This window comes from Spermophilus citellus, assembly GCF_964194105.1.
Source record: "Spermophilus citellus genome assembly, chromosome: 11".
NCBI lineage: Eukaryota > Metazoa > Chordata > Mammalia > Rodentia > Sciuridae > Spermophilus > Spermophilus citellus.
This window is the reverse complement of record NC_138192.1, coordinates 132,755,078-132,774,131: the sequence shown is the minus strand read 5'-3', so window position 1 is coordinate 132,774,131 and position 19,054 is coordinate 132,755,078. Positions and strand designations below refer to the sequence as shown.

Below are 19,054 nucleotides of genomic sequence, written 5' to 3'. Positions count from 1 at the left end.
CAAGGAGACCGTTGAGTTGGGGTGAGCCTGGGCTGGGGGGTGTGCTCCTGGGGAGGGAGCGCCACCAGGTTCCCATGGCCCCTGGGATCATCTAACCAGGAGGCTCCTCTGGAAAAAACCAACCACCTTCACAAAGAGAATTGAGCAGATACACGTAGGGCCGAGCCGTCTCTCAGCTCTGTTTTGTGTGTGTGTGTGTGTGTGTGTGTGTGTGTGTGTGTGTGTGTGCATTCTGAGTCCTGAAAGATACAAAGAGCTGTGAATCTCTGGTGCTGATAGAAATGGATGAGCAAAGAAGCAAAACTACATTCTGAAGGCAGGTTCAGAAAGAGTTCTGAGATGCTTGGTGTGGTTTCGAGTTCAGTTGCACCGGCCAGCATATTATTTTAGTTCATTTTTATTTTAAACTCTTGTCTCCGGCCATGAAGGCTGATTTCCACTTCTAAACCTAGAGAAGTGGAAGATCATCCTGTCAGTGGGAAATAATCAGTGCTTCGGAGGCACCAGTGGGCCCCAGCCCCACCCCAGACACAGACCCTGCGGGGAGAAGCAGGTGCGCTGCAAGCTGCTCTGGGGCCAGTTTGACCTCTGAACTTGTGAGCTAACCGACATATGCCAAAATGCACGCCTGAACTCTTCATATGTGAAGGGCGCTGCCTTGTCTGAACTTTGCCACACGCGATGTGCCATCACAGAGAGAGTGTCAGCAGCCTGCTGCAGGTGCCCACTACTGGCAGTAGAGACCTTCCAGCCTGACCACCATGCATCGGAGCCACTCTCAGGCCAAGCAAGAAAGTCTCCTAGTGGTTCACATTGGGGAGGTACCTCCGCGGGCTGTTGGTTATCAGCCACTCGGCCTGTGGTATTCTGTCATTCTGTCCATCTGTTCTCCTAGTTTCACTAAAATGGATAGAATAAAATTCTTGGCAAGGAAACCTCTTCTAGAAACATCCCTCCTCAATGCATCCCTGCATCCCTCAGTATATCTCAAAAGCATCCTGCCCACGGCACTAGTCTGTGCTGTAGAAAAACAGCTTTCATACAGCAGATGGGAACCTACTAAAAATGGACACTTTTAATAAACCCACTTTATAAATATACTCTTAAAAATCAGAGCAGCAGGCCTCCAGCAGTTTTTTTGTTACAAAGCAACCACTTTGTCCTGAGCAACTTAGTAACCGAGTGGCCGTGGAGAGAGAGCAGGGAGCCGCCTGAGAGGACTCTGTGACCGAGCGTCACGGCAGCACAGGAGACCCTCCCGCTGCTGCTGAATGGGCTGCGAGGTGTCCCAGAAGGCAGGAGCTGTGGAAATGGCTCAGTCTGCAGAAAGAGACGGTCAGGTGCTGCAGACCCCAGCTGACAGTGTGCTGGTGGGCGAGGCAGAGCACAGACACCACGCAGGCCGGGTGTGTTCAGAACCAGCCTGCCCCGTTCGTTCACTGTGCGCTCAGCCAGCGAGCCTGGGAAGGGATGGAGAGTGGGGTGATGGAGCATGGCGCCACTCGGGGACCAGGTGTAAGGAACTGGCATTTATTAGCCACTATGGTCTGAACATGTGTCCCCCGAATTCATGTGTGGGAATCCTAATTCCCATGGTGGGGTGTTAGGAGAGGGGGCTCCTGGGAGGTGATCAGGCCATGGGGGAGGAGGTCATGTGGTTAGAGCCCTTATAAAAGAGGCCCCGAGAGCTGTCCTGCCCCTTCTCCACATGAGGGCGCAGCCAGAGGCCCCACCTATGAAGCAGGGAATGGCCCTCTCCAGACACCAGATCTGCTGGTGCTCCAGGACTGTGAGCAAGGAAGTTCTGCTGGTTATCAGCCAACAGCAGCCCAAGCTGACGGGCACATAGGGCAAAACCAGCAGGACCATCTTGAAGCAGGACAGATCTGTCCATGGTGAGTGCGTGGAAGGTCAGGAGGACTCTGTCCACTCCCAGACTCCTCGTGTGATGGAAATGTCCAGAAACAGGCATGACCGTGGGCTGCCTTCACAGTCTCAGGCCCAGGAGAACCTGACCGTGGCTCCACTGGGGACCACTGAACCAGTACTGTCCCTTCGCTGGGAGTCTGACCAAGGAGAATGTGCCCCGAGAAGACAGCGAGGAGGAAGAGCAACCCAGAGGTCCTCGTGGAGCCAGGGTAAAGGAGCCAGGAGGTTTCGCCTAGAGCAGACTCTGGGCAGGAAGGTCTGGGCAGTCCTGAGGCTCCAGGAATGAGCCCGGGCTGGTGAGAGGCAACCGGTCATCTGTGGACCGCGCTCTGGCTGAACATTAGAGTTGCCTGGATGGTTTTAAGAAGGAAAAAAACTAGTGTCCACGTCCTGTGGAGGGTGGTCTTGCTGAATTGATCTGGGAACGTGCTGGGCATTGGGAATTTTGTTTCTAAGCTCCCCACTGGGTTAAGATACGCCCCTAGTGGAGCAGCCTTCTCCACGTCGACAAGGAGTGTCTGAACAAGGGCTGGCCATGGCCTCCACCTGAGCAAGCAGGCCAGAGCACAGAGGCCTGGCTGCACCAGGCGGCCTGGACCAGGGAAGGCACCCCCGCGTCCATGGGGAAATGTGTATGATGGCCCAGGAGTACCCAGGGCCCAGGAACCAACTGGTTAGAGGTGACTCTGGCAGGCACCATGGGCAGAGGACCGTGGTGTGAGGCAGGCCCTGGAGGCGGAGCGGAAGGACACACTCCTGTGGCCCCCCAGCCAATGCTCACCAAGCGTGTGCAGTGAGCAGACAGGCTCAGACACATTTCCCTGAAACCAAGGCGGGGTCAGAAAGTCAGGAAACAAAACCCAAACAGAATGGCGGCGTTCAGCCACACATGAGGAAATACTCCCCAAGGAAACACGGCGTTCCACCTCGTCGTCTGGCCAAACTTGTAAGTCCCTGCAGTGACACTGATATTAACAGATGTGGCATGTGTCTGAGCAAGCAAAGAGGAAGAGGGAGAGTCCCAGCTTAAAGGTGACGGTGAGGGGCTGAGTGTTTCCTCTGGATTTTAAATTTTATACGGCCTTGGGATGGTGTTCTTGTGCAATTAATAAGCACTCTTTGCAAAATGTCTGACATGGTTGTACCTGAGCCAGCAGGAGGATGTGGGGGAGCTGCTGTAAGCTGGCCCCTAACTCTCTGGCTGTCCCTGGCTGGTGTCTGTACACAGAGGGCCCCCAGTGGCATGTGGACAGTTCTGAGTGAACAGTGGGCAGGAGAGTGTCTAGGCTCAGATTCGCAGCTGAGAAGGTGGACACGCTGGGCTGGGGCACCCTCAGGACCCAGATCCACAAGCTTGATTCTTTGTCCATCTCCCCTGACGACTTCAGAGGTCCTCCCTCTCACTCCCAGCTGGCCAGGGATCCTGTGCTTCCTTGCCCCGTGACTGGTGACCGCCTGCCTGCTGGGCTCCTCGAACAGGGCTTCCCTCTGCTCAGAACAGTTTCTGGCCACTTGGCCTATCTGGGCATGGTGGGGGTAATGGCCAAGACGTTTCCATGAGAAAGGGCAGCACTGGGACAAAGTGACTGGTGTACTGATCTGTCTCTGTCCCAGGAAAAGATTCAAAGGGGAAAATGACTTTGGAATTGGGATGGTGGCTTCAAACCTCCTCATGGAGTCGGCAACCGTCAAAACGGGCAACACATAACCTGTTTAAACAGCAACCCAACAGAAACACGAGTGACAGGGAAAGCAGAGACTTCCACTGCTCTTTCTCCTCTGGTTGACGCACCTTGTGTAACTGCCAATTACGTCATCACCAGTGGAAAGCTGAGCTGCGTTAAGTCCTGGGAATGTTTAGCATTCACTATTCCAAACTGTCAGGACCAGAAGTTTCCAAAACAGGCCTGACGATGCTTTTTCCCCTGGAGAACTTGGTAGTTATCATAGGAATGAAGTTGTAGAGTTATATTTTTATGAACATGCCTGACACGCCTGTTCCATGCAAGGCATTCTGCTGGTTCTACACAGAGCAGGAGACGTCCTCGGGACGGGTGGAGTTCCCACTAGGAGGGGTCTCAGCCCCGAAAAGCCATGAGAACTTGCTCACAAGTGGCCAATGCGTCTCCACCAAGAAACAGGCGCCCAGAAGAAGGGAATTGTGGCCAGAGAGAAGGTGGGCACCCTCCCGTGCCTCTGCTCCAGCTCCCCACCCCACCAGGGTGGTGTCCCGGTGACCAATCCTGCCGTACAGCCCTGCCTCATACCAGGTCCCAACTTGAGGAGCGTGGCTGCAGGCCCCTCCAAGCCCAGTGCCTCTGTCTGCTCCCTCTCTCTGCCTTGCCAGTCTGTCCCCCTCTTCTTTCCCTGCCCCCACTCATGCCCACCCGCCCAGCCCACGTGTGCTGAACCTCTTCCAGTTGTCCAAACAAAGCTCAAGTCCACATGCTCCGTTGCCTCTGCTGGAAACGCTGTCCGGCCACACACTCCCTTCCCTGAAGTCCTCCTCCTCCTCTTCCTCCTCTTCATCTATCCATGATGGCCCAGCCTCCCCTCCTGTAGGGGCTCCCAGAGGCCAGCAGGGACCATATGAGTGTTGAACACGCATGTTGACTAAAGAGTGTTCAGATCCACGGGTCCTTAGTGAGTACTAGAGAGAGAAGAGAGATGGGAGGAGACGGAACGAGAGAGAGCCAGGTGATAGATAATGCCCCGGGACACCCACCCCAGAGACTTCGCTTCTCTGTCTGTGTCCGTCTCCACCAGGTGCCTCCTTGCCCAGGGCTGCTGTGTCTGCTTCCCAGGCAGGTTTGGCTTTCAGGACTGTGTCCTGGCAGCCTCGAGTGGCTGACCCCAAGCTAGCCCGTGTCCTAGGTGGGCTTCTTAATCCATGGCCATTGGTTTCAGGGGGCCCTGGAAGGTGGCTAGTGGCCTCACAGGTTTGAGCCCCTGGTATTTCTGGGCCCAGTTCTTCAGGGCAGGTGGCTTCCCACCAGCCTCAGCACCCTGCATGTTGTATAAGCTGGGGTCCAGGGTTCTGTGAGCCCCAGACATACCCTGGGCCTCCACTGTGTAGCCCTTGGACTCTCCCATTTCATGTGTCTCCCTGTCCTCCCTAAAAGCTCCAGGAAAGCAAGAGTCTGTCCATACCTGCAGCCTGGTGATACCTGTTGGAGAGACCAGTGGACCCCCTCAGCCAAGCAGAGCTGAGCTACCTGGGTCAGAGGTTGATCAGAGTCCAGGGTGCTCAGCATAGATGGGTATCAGGAACACAGAAACTGTGAAGGCCAGCTAGACACTGACCATGCCATGGGGCAGGTGTCTGATCAAGGTGGGCCACAGGGAGCCATTGGAGGTATCTGGGCTGGCCCCTGCCTTGACCAGAGCTGTGTTTGCTTCAGAGATAACTGACAGAACCCAGTGTGAATTGGGGTGGGAATCACATTCCCCAGGGAGCAGGCACCGCGAGGTCTGGATTGGAACCCACTCTAGGAAGCCCAAGGCCATTCCCTCGAATGTGGCCCTCCATGACCACACCTGTCCAGCTAACAGTTGGTGTGTGCTCAGTTCAATGCCACTGGCCCGAAGCCGGGCTGGCCTCCTTAGCAGGTGGGAGGAGGCGATGAACCCGGTGGTCCCTCCATTCGACAGTTGTGTCTTCTTCTAATGTGTTAGGAAACTCTAACCAAAGTGCCAGACCCTTTCCCGGTGTCTGGCTTTGCTCCACGTGATGTCTTCAGGGTTTGTCCTGTTACAGTGTGTCAGTGCCTCCGTCCTTCCATGGGAGTGTCCGCTCTGTTGTATGGGCATTCCACATTTACCCATTTATCTAAGGATGGGACATGTACGCTGCGGTTCTCCTCTAAGCCAACAACTGTTCTTCCAATGCCCGTTGCAGACAGGTAGAGGTGCAAGACCCCGGGGCTGATGAGGCCTCGCTGCGCCCAGGGCCCTCTGTCTGGTGGGAATGGAAGGTGATCACAGGAAAGACACAGATGGGTGGGCAAGGCCCTGCCAACGTGCAGATGGGGAAGCTGGCCCCGGGGGCCAGGCAGCCATGGAAGAGGCTTCCTGGGGGAGAGAAGTCCTGCCAAGTCCAAGGTCATCAGAAAGCCCTCGAGGAGGGCAGCCTTCCAGGCAGAGGGGCAGCAGGAGGAAGGAGCAGGAAGCAGAAAAGAGCTGCCATTGAGCCTTCCCGGTGGCCTTCTGGGGGTGGCTGCAGCTTTGTCAGGTGGGAGGTGACTCGTGTGCAGGTGGCAGGAGCAGGCGGGACCTGGTCTGGGTGCCACTCCAGGGAGTGCTGGCTGGGCCTGCTGGAGGGCTTGGACTCTGTCCTGTGGGGACCAAGGCCCTGAGGAGCTCCCACAGGGGGGTCTCTGTGGGGCTTCAAAGGAAGGAAGCCATCAGGTTGGATCTGCCCTTCCGTCCCTCTGGCAGGACAGAGGGTGGCCCTGAGTTGGCAGTTGGGAGCAAGGGGCCCAAGCAGAGGGGAGAGTTCCCCAGAAAGTGTAGGAGGCAGAGCAGGCGGGGTCTGCTGCCCGCTTGGTGCAGGATGAAGGAGAAGGGGAAAGCCAGGATCCCCAGCAGGCGCTGCGCAGCCCAGGGCATGTGGGCGCACCGTGGGTGATCGGGGGCTGCACCCAGAGCCTGACCCTGGAAGGGCTGTCGGGTGCCCTGAGCCACGGTGCTCACAGCAGTCAGAGGCACCATCTCACGTTGCCGCATCCTCAGCTCCTCTAAAGGCGGGGAGTGCAGCGCACCTTTTACCAGCTGAAGCTCCTCGCAGACATGGTAAAGACCAGCGTGTCCCTTTTGCCCTTTCTGAAGGTGACGGTCACGGGAACCTGACTCCTGAGGTGGTATAGACGTTATCCCGTGGCTCTCCCAGCTGGGAGCTGATGGGCCTGATGGGAACCTGGGGCTAGGAGCAGAGCGCTCCCCATGCAGGTGGCGGTAGTACCATCCCCCTCTCAGCGCACTCAGCGGCAGGAGCCAAGGAGGGCGAGGCCAGGTGCTCTCTGCAGTGGGTGGGCCCCGGCTGCAGAGGCCAGTAGGACCTGGCTCTAGGAAGGACGCTGGGCTCCTGGAAGCAGGTTGCTGCCCAGGACTGGTTTCCAGGTTCAGGTGAGCAAGAGGAAGGAGCAGTTCTTGTCCCTGTGGAAGCCCAGGACTGGTAAGTGACACAGTGGAGCACAGGATGGGGACAGCTCCCAGCCAGGTTGTGGAAACTCTAGAAGGGATGGGGAAGGAATCCACGTTCTGCCACGGAAGGCCCCAGGTCATTACAAAACAGGACCAAACCATGGGCTGTGTCCCCCTGGGAGACCCTGAGGAGGGAAAGCAGAACAGGCAGGGGACACCTCGCTGAGCCCGCCATCCGTGCCCTGTTGGTGGACCCAGCAATCCCTGCTCATGGTGGCCAGCAGCAGAGCCCCCTGGTGACCCGGCGGGACAGTCATGACAAACCACTGTCCGGCACCACCACATATGCACCTTTTACCAGCTGACCTTCAGCCTGCGGTTAACAAGGATGTTATTCTGCTCTGAACAGGAAGAAGAGGAGGAGTGGAAGATGTCAAGGAGCGCCTTCCTCCCCTCCATGAAGGAAGGGAGTGACGTATACAAAGGTCAGTCTGGAGAGTGCTCCTGGCCACCGGGCACCCAAGGGCACAACCAAGAGAGGCAGCCAGCTGCAAGCCACCAGGGTTCCCTGTCGGTCACCCGTTCCTTCTGGTGGCTTAAAGGCGTGTACTTGGTGGCTGAGCGAGACACACGTGGGACAAGACATGTTCAGAACTTCTGTCCTATTTTTTGAGCCTTCATTTTTCAGCTGAATGTTCTGCTTGGTGGAGGGAGGAAAAGTATCCCCTAGATTGTTTACATGGAGGAAATCCACACCACGGGCACAGTGGGATGCGGGGTCCTGTTAGAGCAGGGCCTGTCCCTGAGTCCTCCCAACAGCTGTTCAACAGGATTAGCATGGTCAGAATCTGGCACGATCCGAGGATGAATTGATCTTCCAGACCTTTCTATTCTAATTTTCTAGAACTCTGATCCAGTTCCTCTAGTGCTCCTCCATCCTCAGGATAAAGCCCAATGCAGAGTGACCTGTCAAAATGACCCTGGTCATTAGTACTATTGTGGAAATTCCTGAGAAATGAAATAAGAATCTTCCCAAACCTCAGTCCGTCACATGCTTCCTTCCCAATTCTGACTTATCTGGACAGCGCTGGTACAGCCACTGGCATAGATCTATTTGTTTTAAAGCTGATTCAAGATTTTCATCTCAGTAAGTGTGGTTCATCCTGAGGGACAACGTCAACATAGTTTTAGGTTTCCCATGATAGCTTTATGAGATAACCATGTCCCTGTGCCACCTCAACCCTCTGACAGACCCCGAGTGCCAAGAAGGGCCCCACACTTCACCCAGTGCCAACTGAGGTGGAGCCACAGGGCACTGTGACATCAGCAGGACCTGGCACCTGCTCTCACAGGGAGGAAGGAGGTCAAAGGGAGTAGCTAACGTTGACTGAGTGCCCAGACACATTGCTGTCCCTGTCGAGGGGCGGCTGGGAGGCCACCGGCCATCCAGGGCTGAGGCTCGTCAGCTCTTTAACCCGCAGCAGTGCGGAGCAGGCGGCGGCTAGCACTCACATGGCCTCCTCACACGGCCACTCAGCCAACACTGACAGGGTGGCTTCAGCCTGTCGCTGTGAACTAGCCTGAGGTGGGAAGGTGACCCCGCACGGCTCTGCAGTGTGTGGCTGCAGCCGTGGATGGGCTGGGAGGTGGCGTGAGCAGGGCCATGGGTGTTGGCAAGGATGACGGCAGTGACATCCAGCAGGTCTGGCCAGCCAGGGCGCTGCAGGGCCACAGGCCTAGCTGAGGGCCCTCAGGTGTGTCAGTAACAAGAGCAACAATGTTATTAAAATGCTGCTTTGCACACGGCTGTCTTTGGCCCTGAGGACAGCCCCCCTGGGTGTCGCACTCTGGTGCAGGACCTCCCAGCCTTCCAGAGCTCCCCTGGGAGCTGCGGTGCAGTGTCGTCCTTGGCCTTGGCCTTCCCTTGCCCTGGGGACATCCTGCTGCTGTCCCACTTTCTTGTCACTCCCTCATTTTGGGGAGCCCGTCCTCAGGAGGCCCAGGGAGCTCCCCTGGGAGCTGCAGGGGCCCCTGTGTCTGCGGCTGCACTCACACTCAGGCTGTGGAAGGCCCAGCTCCCTTCTCCTACGTAACTTGGAGAACGCGAGGGCAAGAGGAAGACAGGTAGGGCAGAGGCTCCCACCGTGGCAAGTCAGGAGGGAGCCTGGAAGCACTCCTTGTGGATATTAGGAGGACCCAGGACCTGAGGACCGCGGAAGGCTCCTGGGGAGCTGGGCGCTCACCTGCTGCTGGGCCCCGCACTTCCTCCAGGTGCCTGGCTCTCCCCACTGCCAGGTCCTTGTACTCTGTCCCCACTGCCCTGCGGCCCATGTGAAAGGAGCCACCCATGGGCAGCTCACCCTGCCTGGCTCTCCCTGCCAGCCTTGAAGTTAGTGCCAGGGTCCATCCTGAGGCTTCCTGCAGCCGGGTGCTGAGTCCCCGGGACAGGACCTTCTACCTGCTCTGAGAGCAGCACCCGGCCATAGCAGCACTCAGCAAAGTCCCAGTTTAACAACTGGACTCATTCCACCTGTAATTGAGTGAAAGAATGAACATGGGAATGAAGGTCATAGACAGTGTGACCGAGGTAGACAGGCGGGACAGTGTTCCGATCGTCCTCTGATACTCTGAGTCTGTAACAATGTGCACACATTCCTTTGACAAAACGCAAAAATGAATTTGGGGAAAATCTAACATTCCCCTGGGAAGCTCAGACTTGCAACCTGCTAAGCCACACAGGAGAGCTCTCGAGCTGTCCCGCCTTTTGTGTCATGTCTGTTTCCTGGAGGGCTGAGACACCGAGCAGCGTCCCTCCAGAAGGGCCTGCAGTGCCCTCCATGCTGGACGGTGCCAGGAATGTGCTATCTGCCAGGTCTTTGGTAACTTGAAGAAATCAAATCTCTTCATCTTAGAATTCTTTTCTTTACAATCAAAGGTTTTCCTTTTCAAATAAGACATTAGCATTTTAATCACTCAGATTAACCCCCCTGGGCCCCTCCTGGGCCACTCTCCCCTACGTGTGAACCAGCCCTGGCCTGCTTTTCACATTCTTGGGATAAAAGCCAGTTGGGGCAGTTGCTGCCCTTGAGGGTCATGCTCAGCTTCCTGCAATTATAAATGCCCATGAAATTCTTAAAGGGATTGAAAAGTGCCCTGTGCAAAAGTGTCATGAGAAAAGCAAAGTTTCATTGGAAAACTCAACCCGTTGAGACCATCTAGGGGGGAATAGGAAAAGCCTGTGCGCGGTGCTTCATTTTAAAACATCTCTGCAACTCGGGCCAGAGAATGTGTTACTTGCAACTGTTTGTACCTAAATAACCAAGCCATGCTCCCTTTCTGATATGTATTCTGTGCTCCTTTTATTATTGGATGAGTTGTTCCCAGATTTTAGTGTATCCAATGAAAAAGAAAAGCAGCTCCCTGTAAATTACAAAGCCATTTTGCTTTAAAATATCTTAATGTGACAGTCGGTGTGGTGGGTTTTGCTGTTGGTGAAGACTTAGCAATCCTCCAGGGGAACCTGCTTGAAAAGAGCTATTACTAGTAAATGGCGCATTCTAACACATTGAAGCCTTTCCTAGTGTTTTTGAGGGGAAAGGTTATGATTTTCAACACATAAAGGAAGCATCTGTTATTTCTATAGTTTAAAGCATTCCATAGTTTAAGCTCATGTACGTTTCAGAAAATGCACTAATGGAAGCACCTGCCTTCACATGAGGGCACCATCAGCCAGGGCGGCCATGGGGGATCTTGCAAGCTAACCGTAGTGCACATTCTGGGGGGATTCACGGTGAAGAAGAAGCTTCCCCCCATCGCCTGCTTCTCTTAATGACGGGATTGTTTTACGTCCACAGAGTGTTGTGGACAATTTACACGTAACGTTTCTGTCGGGACTCTAGCTGGCTCTCAGGGAGGATTATTTACGAGAACAGAAGTTGAGCCCAGGCCTCTAGCCATCTCCTGCAGGCCCACTCCCCTCCAGCCGCCCTTTGGACTTCACACCTCAGTTCCAAGCTGGTCACCTCCCTGGTCTGGGTTACAGCCCTCTGGAACTTTACCCTCCCCCTGCGGTCACCCTCAAAGGACTGCAGACTCATGGAGGCAGGACCCATCCCTCTCCCCACCCCAGCATTCTCATCTGCTTGTGCCCCTGTCACCCGGCCACCTCTCGTGGCTTCTGTAACGGGGAACTGCTGTGAAAATTTACCCTCTGTATGGTTTATTTCTTGTCTGTTCATTCCAAGGCCACACTAGGCATTCTATTCTAGAAGAAATCTGGGGCCTTTCAACAGCATCATTTTCAAAAATCCCACCCTGCAACCTTGGGTCCCACGAGGCTCAGCCTTGCATCTGGGTGGCAGAGACGTCCATCAGCTGGCACCTCTCACAGCCCTGCCTGGCCCAGTTCCATCATTTTTCTTTTTGGTATGAGTAGGTAAGCAGAGCCTGCGAGGACCCTTCTGGACCCTGGGGGACCCAGACAGGCTCTACTCCCGCCGTCCCCTGCTTCTCTGAGTGATACAGGTCCTCCTTGTTTTCTCTTGGGTCACAGTTCTCTGGATCCAACTCCTGAACCACCAGGGGAAGGCAAGAGGGAAGTTCAAAATATGTATGATTTCCAAAACATCCAAAAAGTAATTCAAAAAATATACTGTTGGTTAGGAGAAAACAGCATTCGTGGGCTTGGCCTGTGGCAAGTATCAGGGAAGGGTCAGCCACGGGGAGGGGTCAACGGTGGGCAAGTGCAGTAGCCACAACTCTCACCCTTCAGTGAATAATAAAGTGATAGAACACATCACAAAAATAGAGCCTGTCATTGTCTGGTCCCACTGCGCATGCTGTTTTACTGGTCTGAGTCACAGAACGGGGTACCATCTGCCTGTTTCCCATTAGCGGTTCTCCTCTTTGTCAAGGTATTACATTAGCATGCCCGTGAGTCCGTCCTCTCTGGCCTGTTTTTGTCACGCTCCCCCGACAAGAGGCTGAAAGGGAGGCTTGTGTTGGACCTAACAGCAGCTTCCTGAGGCCCGCGTGCTGACGTCCTGTCTTTCTCTCTCCCTTGCCCTTCTGGGTATAGACACGTGGATGAATAAAGATGAATCTCAGAATTTTCCTCAAGACTATGATGAAGAGCTGATCAAGAAGGAGAAACGGAAGGAAGTGGAGGCGGAGATCAGGGTGCAGGTACGGCACACCTGTCACCGCTCAGTGACTCGGCTTCTGGGCACTGCCTGTTCGTGACCACCCTTCAGATTAGAAGCAGTTTTTGAATTTCACCAAGAAAACCACCAGGCATGCAAGGTGACTGAGAAGTGGTGTTTCGTCTTCCCGCAGGTTGATGAGTTGATGCGACAGGAGCTAAAAAACTTAAAACTAGCAGTGAACAAGGAAATCGAGCTTCCCGTCAGAGCGGGAAAGAAAGGGAAGAAGGTGAGTGTGAGGATGTGGGGCAGCGGGGGGAGGTGACTCATTCAGTGACCAGAAGGAGTAGGGCGCCCTGGTGGGGCACCTGGGTGGGCCGCCTGGCAGACCAGGTGGCGGTCCCCAGGACCTCGAGGGGCAGCACGCCTTCCTTTGGTAAGCTCAGTGGGTCGGCCACTTGGCCCTCTGGGGGGGCTCATACACAGGCTCCGCTCCATCCTCTGACAGTAACTTCCTCGAACCCTCAGCAGGGGCAGCATCAGATGCCCAAGCCCCGTGGGCAGGAGGAGAACCACCCAGGTGCCCCTGCCCCCTCTCCCCCTGGAGGTAGATTTTTAGGGGTGGCCAGTGGCAACGACCAGGCTTGTGGGGGGTGGGGAGGTCAGAACAGAAGGAATTGGTGAGTTGGCCCTGAAGTTGCCCCCACCCTGTCTCCCCTGGTATGGAGCAGCCACCTGGACCAGAGTGTCCAGAGTTCACGTACTCAGGAGGGGTGGAATGCAGAGCACCCAGGGGTACGATAGTGCCTGGCGTCTGTCATGTCTGGGAAACATGCTCGCTTGAGGGGACCTGGGCTAGAAGGTGACAAGAAAGGAAGCCCAGTGCTGGAGTGCCTTTGCAAGCCGTGCCTTGGAAGTCCTGCTCATCCTGTGGGCCATGGGGAGCTGCAGAGGGATGTTGTAAATAGAACCCTGGAGGGACCAGTACCACTGAGAGATTGCACTGGGAGCCTGTCCCTCCAGGCTGTCACAAGGATCCCAAAGCCAGGTTCCTTGGGAACAGGAGCTGGACAATTGCCTGGCCTTGAGGGCTCCCAGGTTGGGCCAGTTGCTAACAGAGAGGTGATGGGGTATCGCCCTGGTCCATCTGGGCTGCTAGGACAAAGTGCCCCAGACTGGGTGATCGATAAAGCAAGAGAAGTTTATTGCCATGAACTCTGGAGGCTGCAGACTCCATAGCGGAGGCTCTCGGCTTCTGAGATGGCCCTATTAGCTGTGCATCTCCATGGCAGAAAAGGTGACAGCTCTCTCTGTCCTCTTCCACAAGGCACTAACCCTGATCATGAGGTTGGAGCCCTCTTAACCTGATTGTCTTCCAAAGGCCCTTGCAGGATGGTCACCCCAGGGCCAGCTGGGGAACAAGCACTAGACCATGGTAGATTCAGAGACAAGCACAGCCCAGTTCTCTGCCTGTGCTCAGCTTATCTGTGCCAGCGCTCGGAGAACAGAAGGACCACTGGGGCCAATTTGGAATTTGGCCCTGTGCAGGTTTCACAGCGAGACCCACATCTGCGGGGCCACGGGGATTCCCCAGGCCACCCCCTCCCCTCTGGAAACAGGGCAGCCCTGCATCAATGTAACGCGAGCGCATCCTCCTCTCCCACGACCCCAAGGAACTGTATGCTCAGCTGATCTCTGCTAAGTGGAGGTCACTTCCGTTTCCTTACAGAAAAACAAAGGGAAGAAAGGGAAGCGAGGGAAGAGGGGGAAGAAGGACAAGGACCTGACGGCCGACAGGTGAGGAGAATGGGGGGGGGGCGGAGAGGGGGCCGGGAGCCCTGAGCCTCGGGAGGGCGTCCCCTGTTCCTCGGCAGTGTCGTGGAAGGAGCAGATCTGGGGGAGCCTCCTGCAGCCCACCAGATCCCAGGCTGGAAGGTGCACAGCAGGAGGACGGCCCAGAGGTGGACCTGGGTGCCGGGACATCGAGCTCATGTGGCATTTTGAAGTGTTAAGATTCATGCGGGGCGGGGGCGGGGGTGTTCTTTAAAAGTTGTTCAGGAAATAACAACCCGAGGAACCTCCGGAGGACACGCCAGGCAGAGTTCCTTCTGGTAGAGAGAGTCTCAGTCCTCCCCGGGCCTGGCCGACCCTGCTGGGCTCCCTCCAGCTTGTTGCGGGGAGACCAAGGGGAGACGGAGTCTGCCAAAGAGGGTGCTCCATTCCTCGAGTTTCGCGGTTCCGATTCCTAGTGAAGGATGGCTTTAAATGCTGAGTTTTTTAAGCTGAAACGGCTCTCAAGTGCTACAGCATTGAAAATAAAGAGCACGAGGGGTTCACACGTTTGGGAGGAAGTACCCTAACAGGAGGGTGTCGGGGACCTTCTGAAGGGATCCCTTTCCTGCCAGGTGTTTTGCTCACAGTGGACGTGGGGGGCTCTTTTTTGGGTGCCATACCCCACCTGCCTACAACCACCACCCAGTTAACCCCTACAGGGGATTAGTGCACCATAACCAATCGCTTCATCCCAAACGTCCTTGCACTTTCTCACACAAGCTTTTGGGGGACACCTCGTATCTAAACCATAACAACGCCTATGGTATGTGCCTATAGTAAGTAAGAATTCAAGTTAAAACACTGCAGAGGGTATCTCGTTGATGTAGATCAGATACTGCTACCCCCAATTCCATTACCTTTAGCCCCCTCCTAATTTTTGGCAGAGGGCGAGCTATTTTTAAATATGTTGAAGACTGGAGGTCACATGGGTCCCAACAGCACTGACCTTCCTGAGTCTCTTTTGTCCCTTGGATCACAGAACAGTGGGAGAACTGTTGGAAAATAGCTTTATTTATAATTTATTTATAATAGAAAGACAGGTGGGGTGGAAGGAAAAGAAGAGGAAGCATCGTGGCCACCCACACTGAACGATATTTGAGCTCAACCTATCGGAATTCCCACAAACCCCACCTGACATGGCTGGGGGTGGCGGCCTTTAAGTGGGACCCTGCGTCCATTTTTGCTGGGTGGCATGAATCACAGTGTGCTGCCTCTGTGCCAGGCCCCTCTTTGAGAAGTCCTTTCGGCACCTGTAAACACTGCAGAATGTCCACAGCCTGCTAGAGACCGTTCCCCACGCAGCCTTACACTTCACCTTCCCTGTAGGAGAGAGCTCCAGCAGAGGCCTCGCTCCTCGTACTGATCTCTTTCAAACCATCATGCTGTTAGGTTAATAGGAAACACAAATTTCACCAAGCATTGATGATTTCCCACTGCGGGCAGGTGCTGACTGAATAGCGCATTGCTAGCATTGGGTGATTTCTAATTCACATTTGTGCTATCACAAAGACTGGTGGCCACCTGGCTGGCCTCAGCTACCCCGAGATATAATCCTTATTGATGGAAAACACCCGATACGCACATGGATGAGTGAAATCTCTATTTTTAAAGGCCAAATTTACCCCCCAAATTGTAGAAACACCTCAAAAGTCCATTCATTTGCATTCATGCAGATATACTTTGAATAGCTGTGGTCGAAGTTCTTGGCTCATGTGCTGATTGACAGAAATACTGCTGACCCCCTGTGTGGGCTGCTGATGTAGATGCTCTACTTTGTCCCCAGGACCATCGAGTCTCTGTTCAAGGAGCTGGTGGAGGAAGGCCTGCTGATCCAGGCTCGGAAAGTCAACCTCTCTGATTACATTGGTAAAGTGCCCCAAGAGCAACCCGTGTGTGTCCCTGGGGGCCTGAGGTCCAACAGTGGGGAATATGTTTCATCTGAGTCTTTGTCCAAACACACCCCGCCATGGTAGCCTTTGGCAGACCTTTGTCAGACGGAGCTGATGGGAATAACCTAAGGGGATGCCGTGAACTGACCCCGGGTCCAGTGCCGCCCCTGACATGGCAACAGCAGGACTTTGTATCCTGCTTGTCAAGCTCCTTGGCACATTCTTTCTGGCATAACCTGAGGAGGAAATGAACTGTGTGTGCTTCGTGACCAAGCAGAATGCCCTGGGGCAGCCCGGAGCTTCCACAGTCCACACCCTCCCAGCAGGAATTCCACCCGAGGGAGCTTCCACGGAGGACAGGGAGGTAGAGAAAAGGAGGTGCGGACAGGGGCGATCACAACCTCCAACTAATGTTTTCCTTTGATCTTTTTTTTAACCTGGAAACACAAAGCTTAAGATGCCCTGTAACTTCACCATCCTAGTGCCGACATTGCCTTCTCCTGGAGACAGTCCCTCCAGGGAGCGGGGGTGTTGTCCCACGTCACCACAGGGGCGTAGACTGCCGCCCAACATATACGTGCAGCTCAGTTTCCCCGGGCCTGGTAATGTCCTCCACGACTGTGACTGCCCATCTCTTGGTGCTCCTGCGACCCTTCCCTCTAGTTGTTTCCTGGCCTTTTCCGCCCGGCCCAGCCTGCAGTTCTTGGGACTCTGAGCCGCTTTGCAGGCTGTTCCTCCGCTGAGCTGCTTTGATGGTTTCCCCATCATTTGATTTAGGGCAACGTTTTTCACAGGAAAACTTCCGAAGATGCAGTGTCCTTCTCAGTGTTTCCCACTGGACCCAGGGTGCCACTCTGTCCCATCGCTAGTGACATCAAGTTGAACCACATGGTGAAGGTGCTGTTCCCAGACTTCTCCACTGGGAAGCTATCTTCCTCTTTGTAATTACAGAATAATATGGGGTGGTGCTTGGGGCTCTGGAGATGCCGTCCCCATCCACCTCGCTCACAAACACTGCGGCATCCACTGGTGACTTTTGTCTGCGGCAGTCTCACTGTGATGGTGGTAAAGTGGGGTTCTTTCCCCACCACTCCTCCTACACTGAAAGAGACCATTCTTCTGTAAGAAAGTATGGAACCTTTTTGAATTGTGGTGGTGTCAGTGTAGACGCACGAAGTCTCTCCGTGATCAGCATAGTATAATCTGTGTCATTGTTCACTCTAATAGAGCAACTAGGTACCAAACACCCTCAGGCCTCCCTTACTCCAATACTAAATGACAAGATTTACTCTTCAGGGCTGGGAAGGTAGCTCAAGCCGTAGTGCGCTCACCTGGCATGCGTGGGACACTGGGCTCGATCCTCAGCACCACATAAAAATAAAATAAAGATGTTGTGTCCACCGAAAACTAAAAATAAATAAATAAATATTTTTTAAAAAAAAATTTACTCTTGAGCCTCAAAGTACAAGCCTTGGGGACACTGAAGGGCCTGAGAACAGCAGAGCCTCAAAGTAACCAGCCAGCACTCACTGAAAGGTGCCGTGGGCTGGGCAAGAACTGAAGCTGAAACGGAGAGGCATGTCCATGGCAGATCAATGCAAAGGGCCTGGCCGAAGCAGTCCACACTGACAAACTCTGGGAGTGACCTCCGCTGTGCCCTTCTTAGATGGGGCTTCAAACCAAGGAACCTCTTGGGAGTAGAACCAAAACTGAGCAGAACAGGGAAAATAAAGATGAAACAGAAGAACAAAAGCATTGGGAGAGGGGATCGGAGGCAGAGCATGACTTAGAACAGGCCCCGTGTTTCCACATACATGAACAGCAGGAGAGGAAGATTTGCAAAGCTAGAAAAGCCATCCTGAGCCACGTCTTCTAGAAAAACAGACAATTAACTCACATAAATTGTAGCAACAGAAAACTTCAAGGTCAAAGCCCACATAAAATTATCCTAAGAAAAATGAGGAAAAATATCTCAAAAAGACATTGCCATAGAGTAGAAGCTAATAATATGCATTAAAATTATAGAAGACATGTAAGAACAGCATGAAGTAGAATTAGAAAAACTCAGGAATGAGGTGGTAAAACTCAAGAAAAGTCTTAATAAAGGAAAAAATATTTTAGAAAAAAACATTTAGATATAAGCGCTCATAAAGAACAATGCTTTAAGAGAAATAAAAGGTAAAATACAGAAAATTTTAAAGTAAAATTAGAAATTAATAGAGATTTTTAAAAATTCAGAAGAACCTATCAAATACTGAAAACAGACAAAGAAGGTCCAACATACAAAAATGTCCCTGAAGAAGAGCTAAAGGGGAGCGGCAGAACGCTACGGAACCAAACTCTTGAGACTTTCTTTAAAAAAGATGTGAAAGCCACATCAGGAAAGACACACTGAATCTGGGAGCGGGGACTCAGTTTCACCAACACCAAGCACATTCTCTAAAAGTGCCTTGGGAATCAGTGGCCCATAAGGGAAAGGAAATTAGATGAACAGCAGCACTTTATATCAGAAGCAGATGGAGCCACATCTTTGAGATAGTCAAGCACAGTAAATAAGATACAAGGATTTTGAACTCACCCAAACGCATGTTCACACACACAGGACACAAGCTCCTAAATAGGCAAGAACACAGTGTATTTTGCCCATGTGCCCATCTTGAGGAATCTGCTAGGAAGGAGCTACCTCATGGAAACGGAGGAGAGAGATCTGACGCCAGGGCTGGTGGCACCTGCAGGGCATACTCGCTTTTGAACCTGAGACCAAACAGGGCCACCAGGCAGAGTATGAGTGCAGAGAGCTGTCTGCTCTGACAGTGGGTCACACAGCCACAGAAACCGGGGAGGAAGAGCTGGTCAACACAAGGGCTTAGCACCTTCAGTATCCTGGGCAGTACTGGTTGGCATGAGAGTGGGTGTCTATGGGGTGGTGCAGCGTGGGGTAGGCAACTGAGAAGTCGTGGGGCCTGCCACCCACCCCCATGTCCTAAAGACTGAGAGTGGGGTGTATGTGTCATGTAGAAGGAGTTGGGGAAACTGGAAATCCACACTGGTAAAGCACAGAGGCCCAATTCCCAGGAACTGATGGATACTTTTAAGATTCTAAGATTTTAAGATGGATAC

The 19,054-nt window shown here is 53.7% G+C and overlaps 1 protein-coding gene across 4 annotated transcripts in view; it reads left to right on the top strand.

Moving 5' to 3' along the window:
• The window catches only part of DRC11 (dynein regulatory complex subunit 11), a 129,787-nt gene that overhangs the window by 73,270 nt on the left and 37,463 nt on the right, over positions 1–19,054 (top strand). For all 4 annotated transcript variants that reach the window (XM_081262129.1, XM_081262130.1, XM_081262128.1 and 1 more), the window contains exons 9-13: positions 7,481–7,556; positions 12,149–12,255; positions 12,406–12,501; positions 13,942–14,009; positions 15,829–15,911. In XM_081262129.1, coding sequence (XP_081118255.1) covers positions 7,481–7,556; positions 12,149–12,255; positions 12,406–12,501; positions 13,942–14,009; positions 15,829–15,911 — 430 coding nt within the window. The remainder of the gene's footprint in view (positions 1–7,480; positions 7,557–12,148; positions 12,256–12,405; positions 12,502–13,941; positions 14,010–15,828; positions 15,912–19,054) is intronic.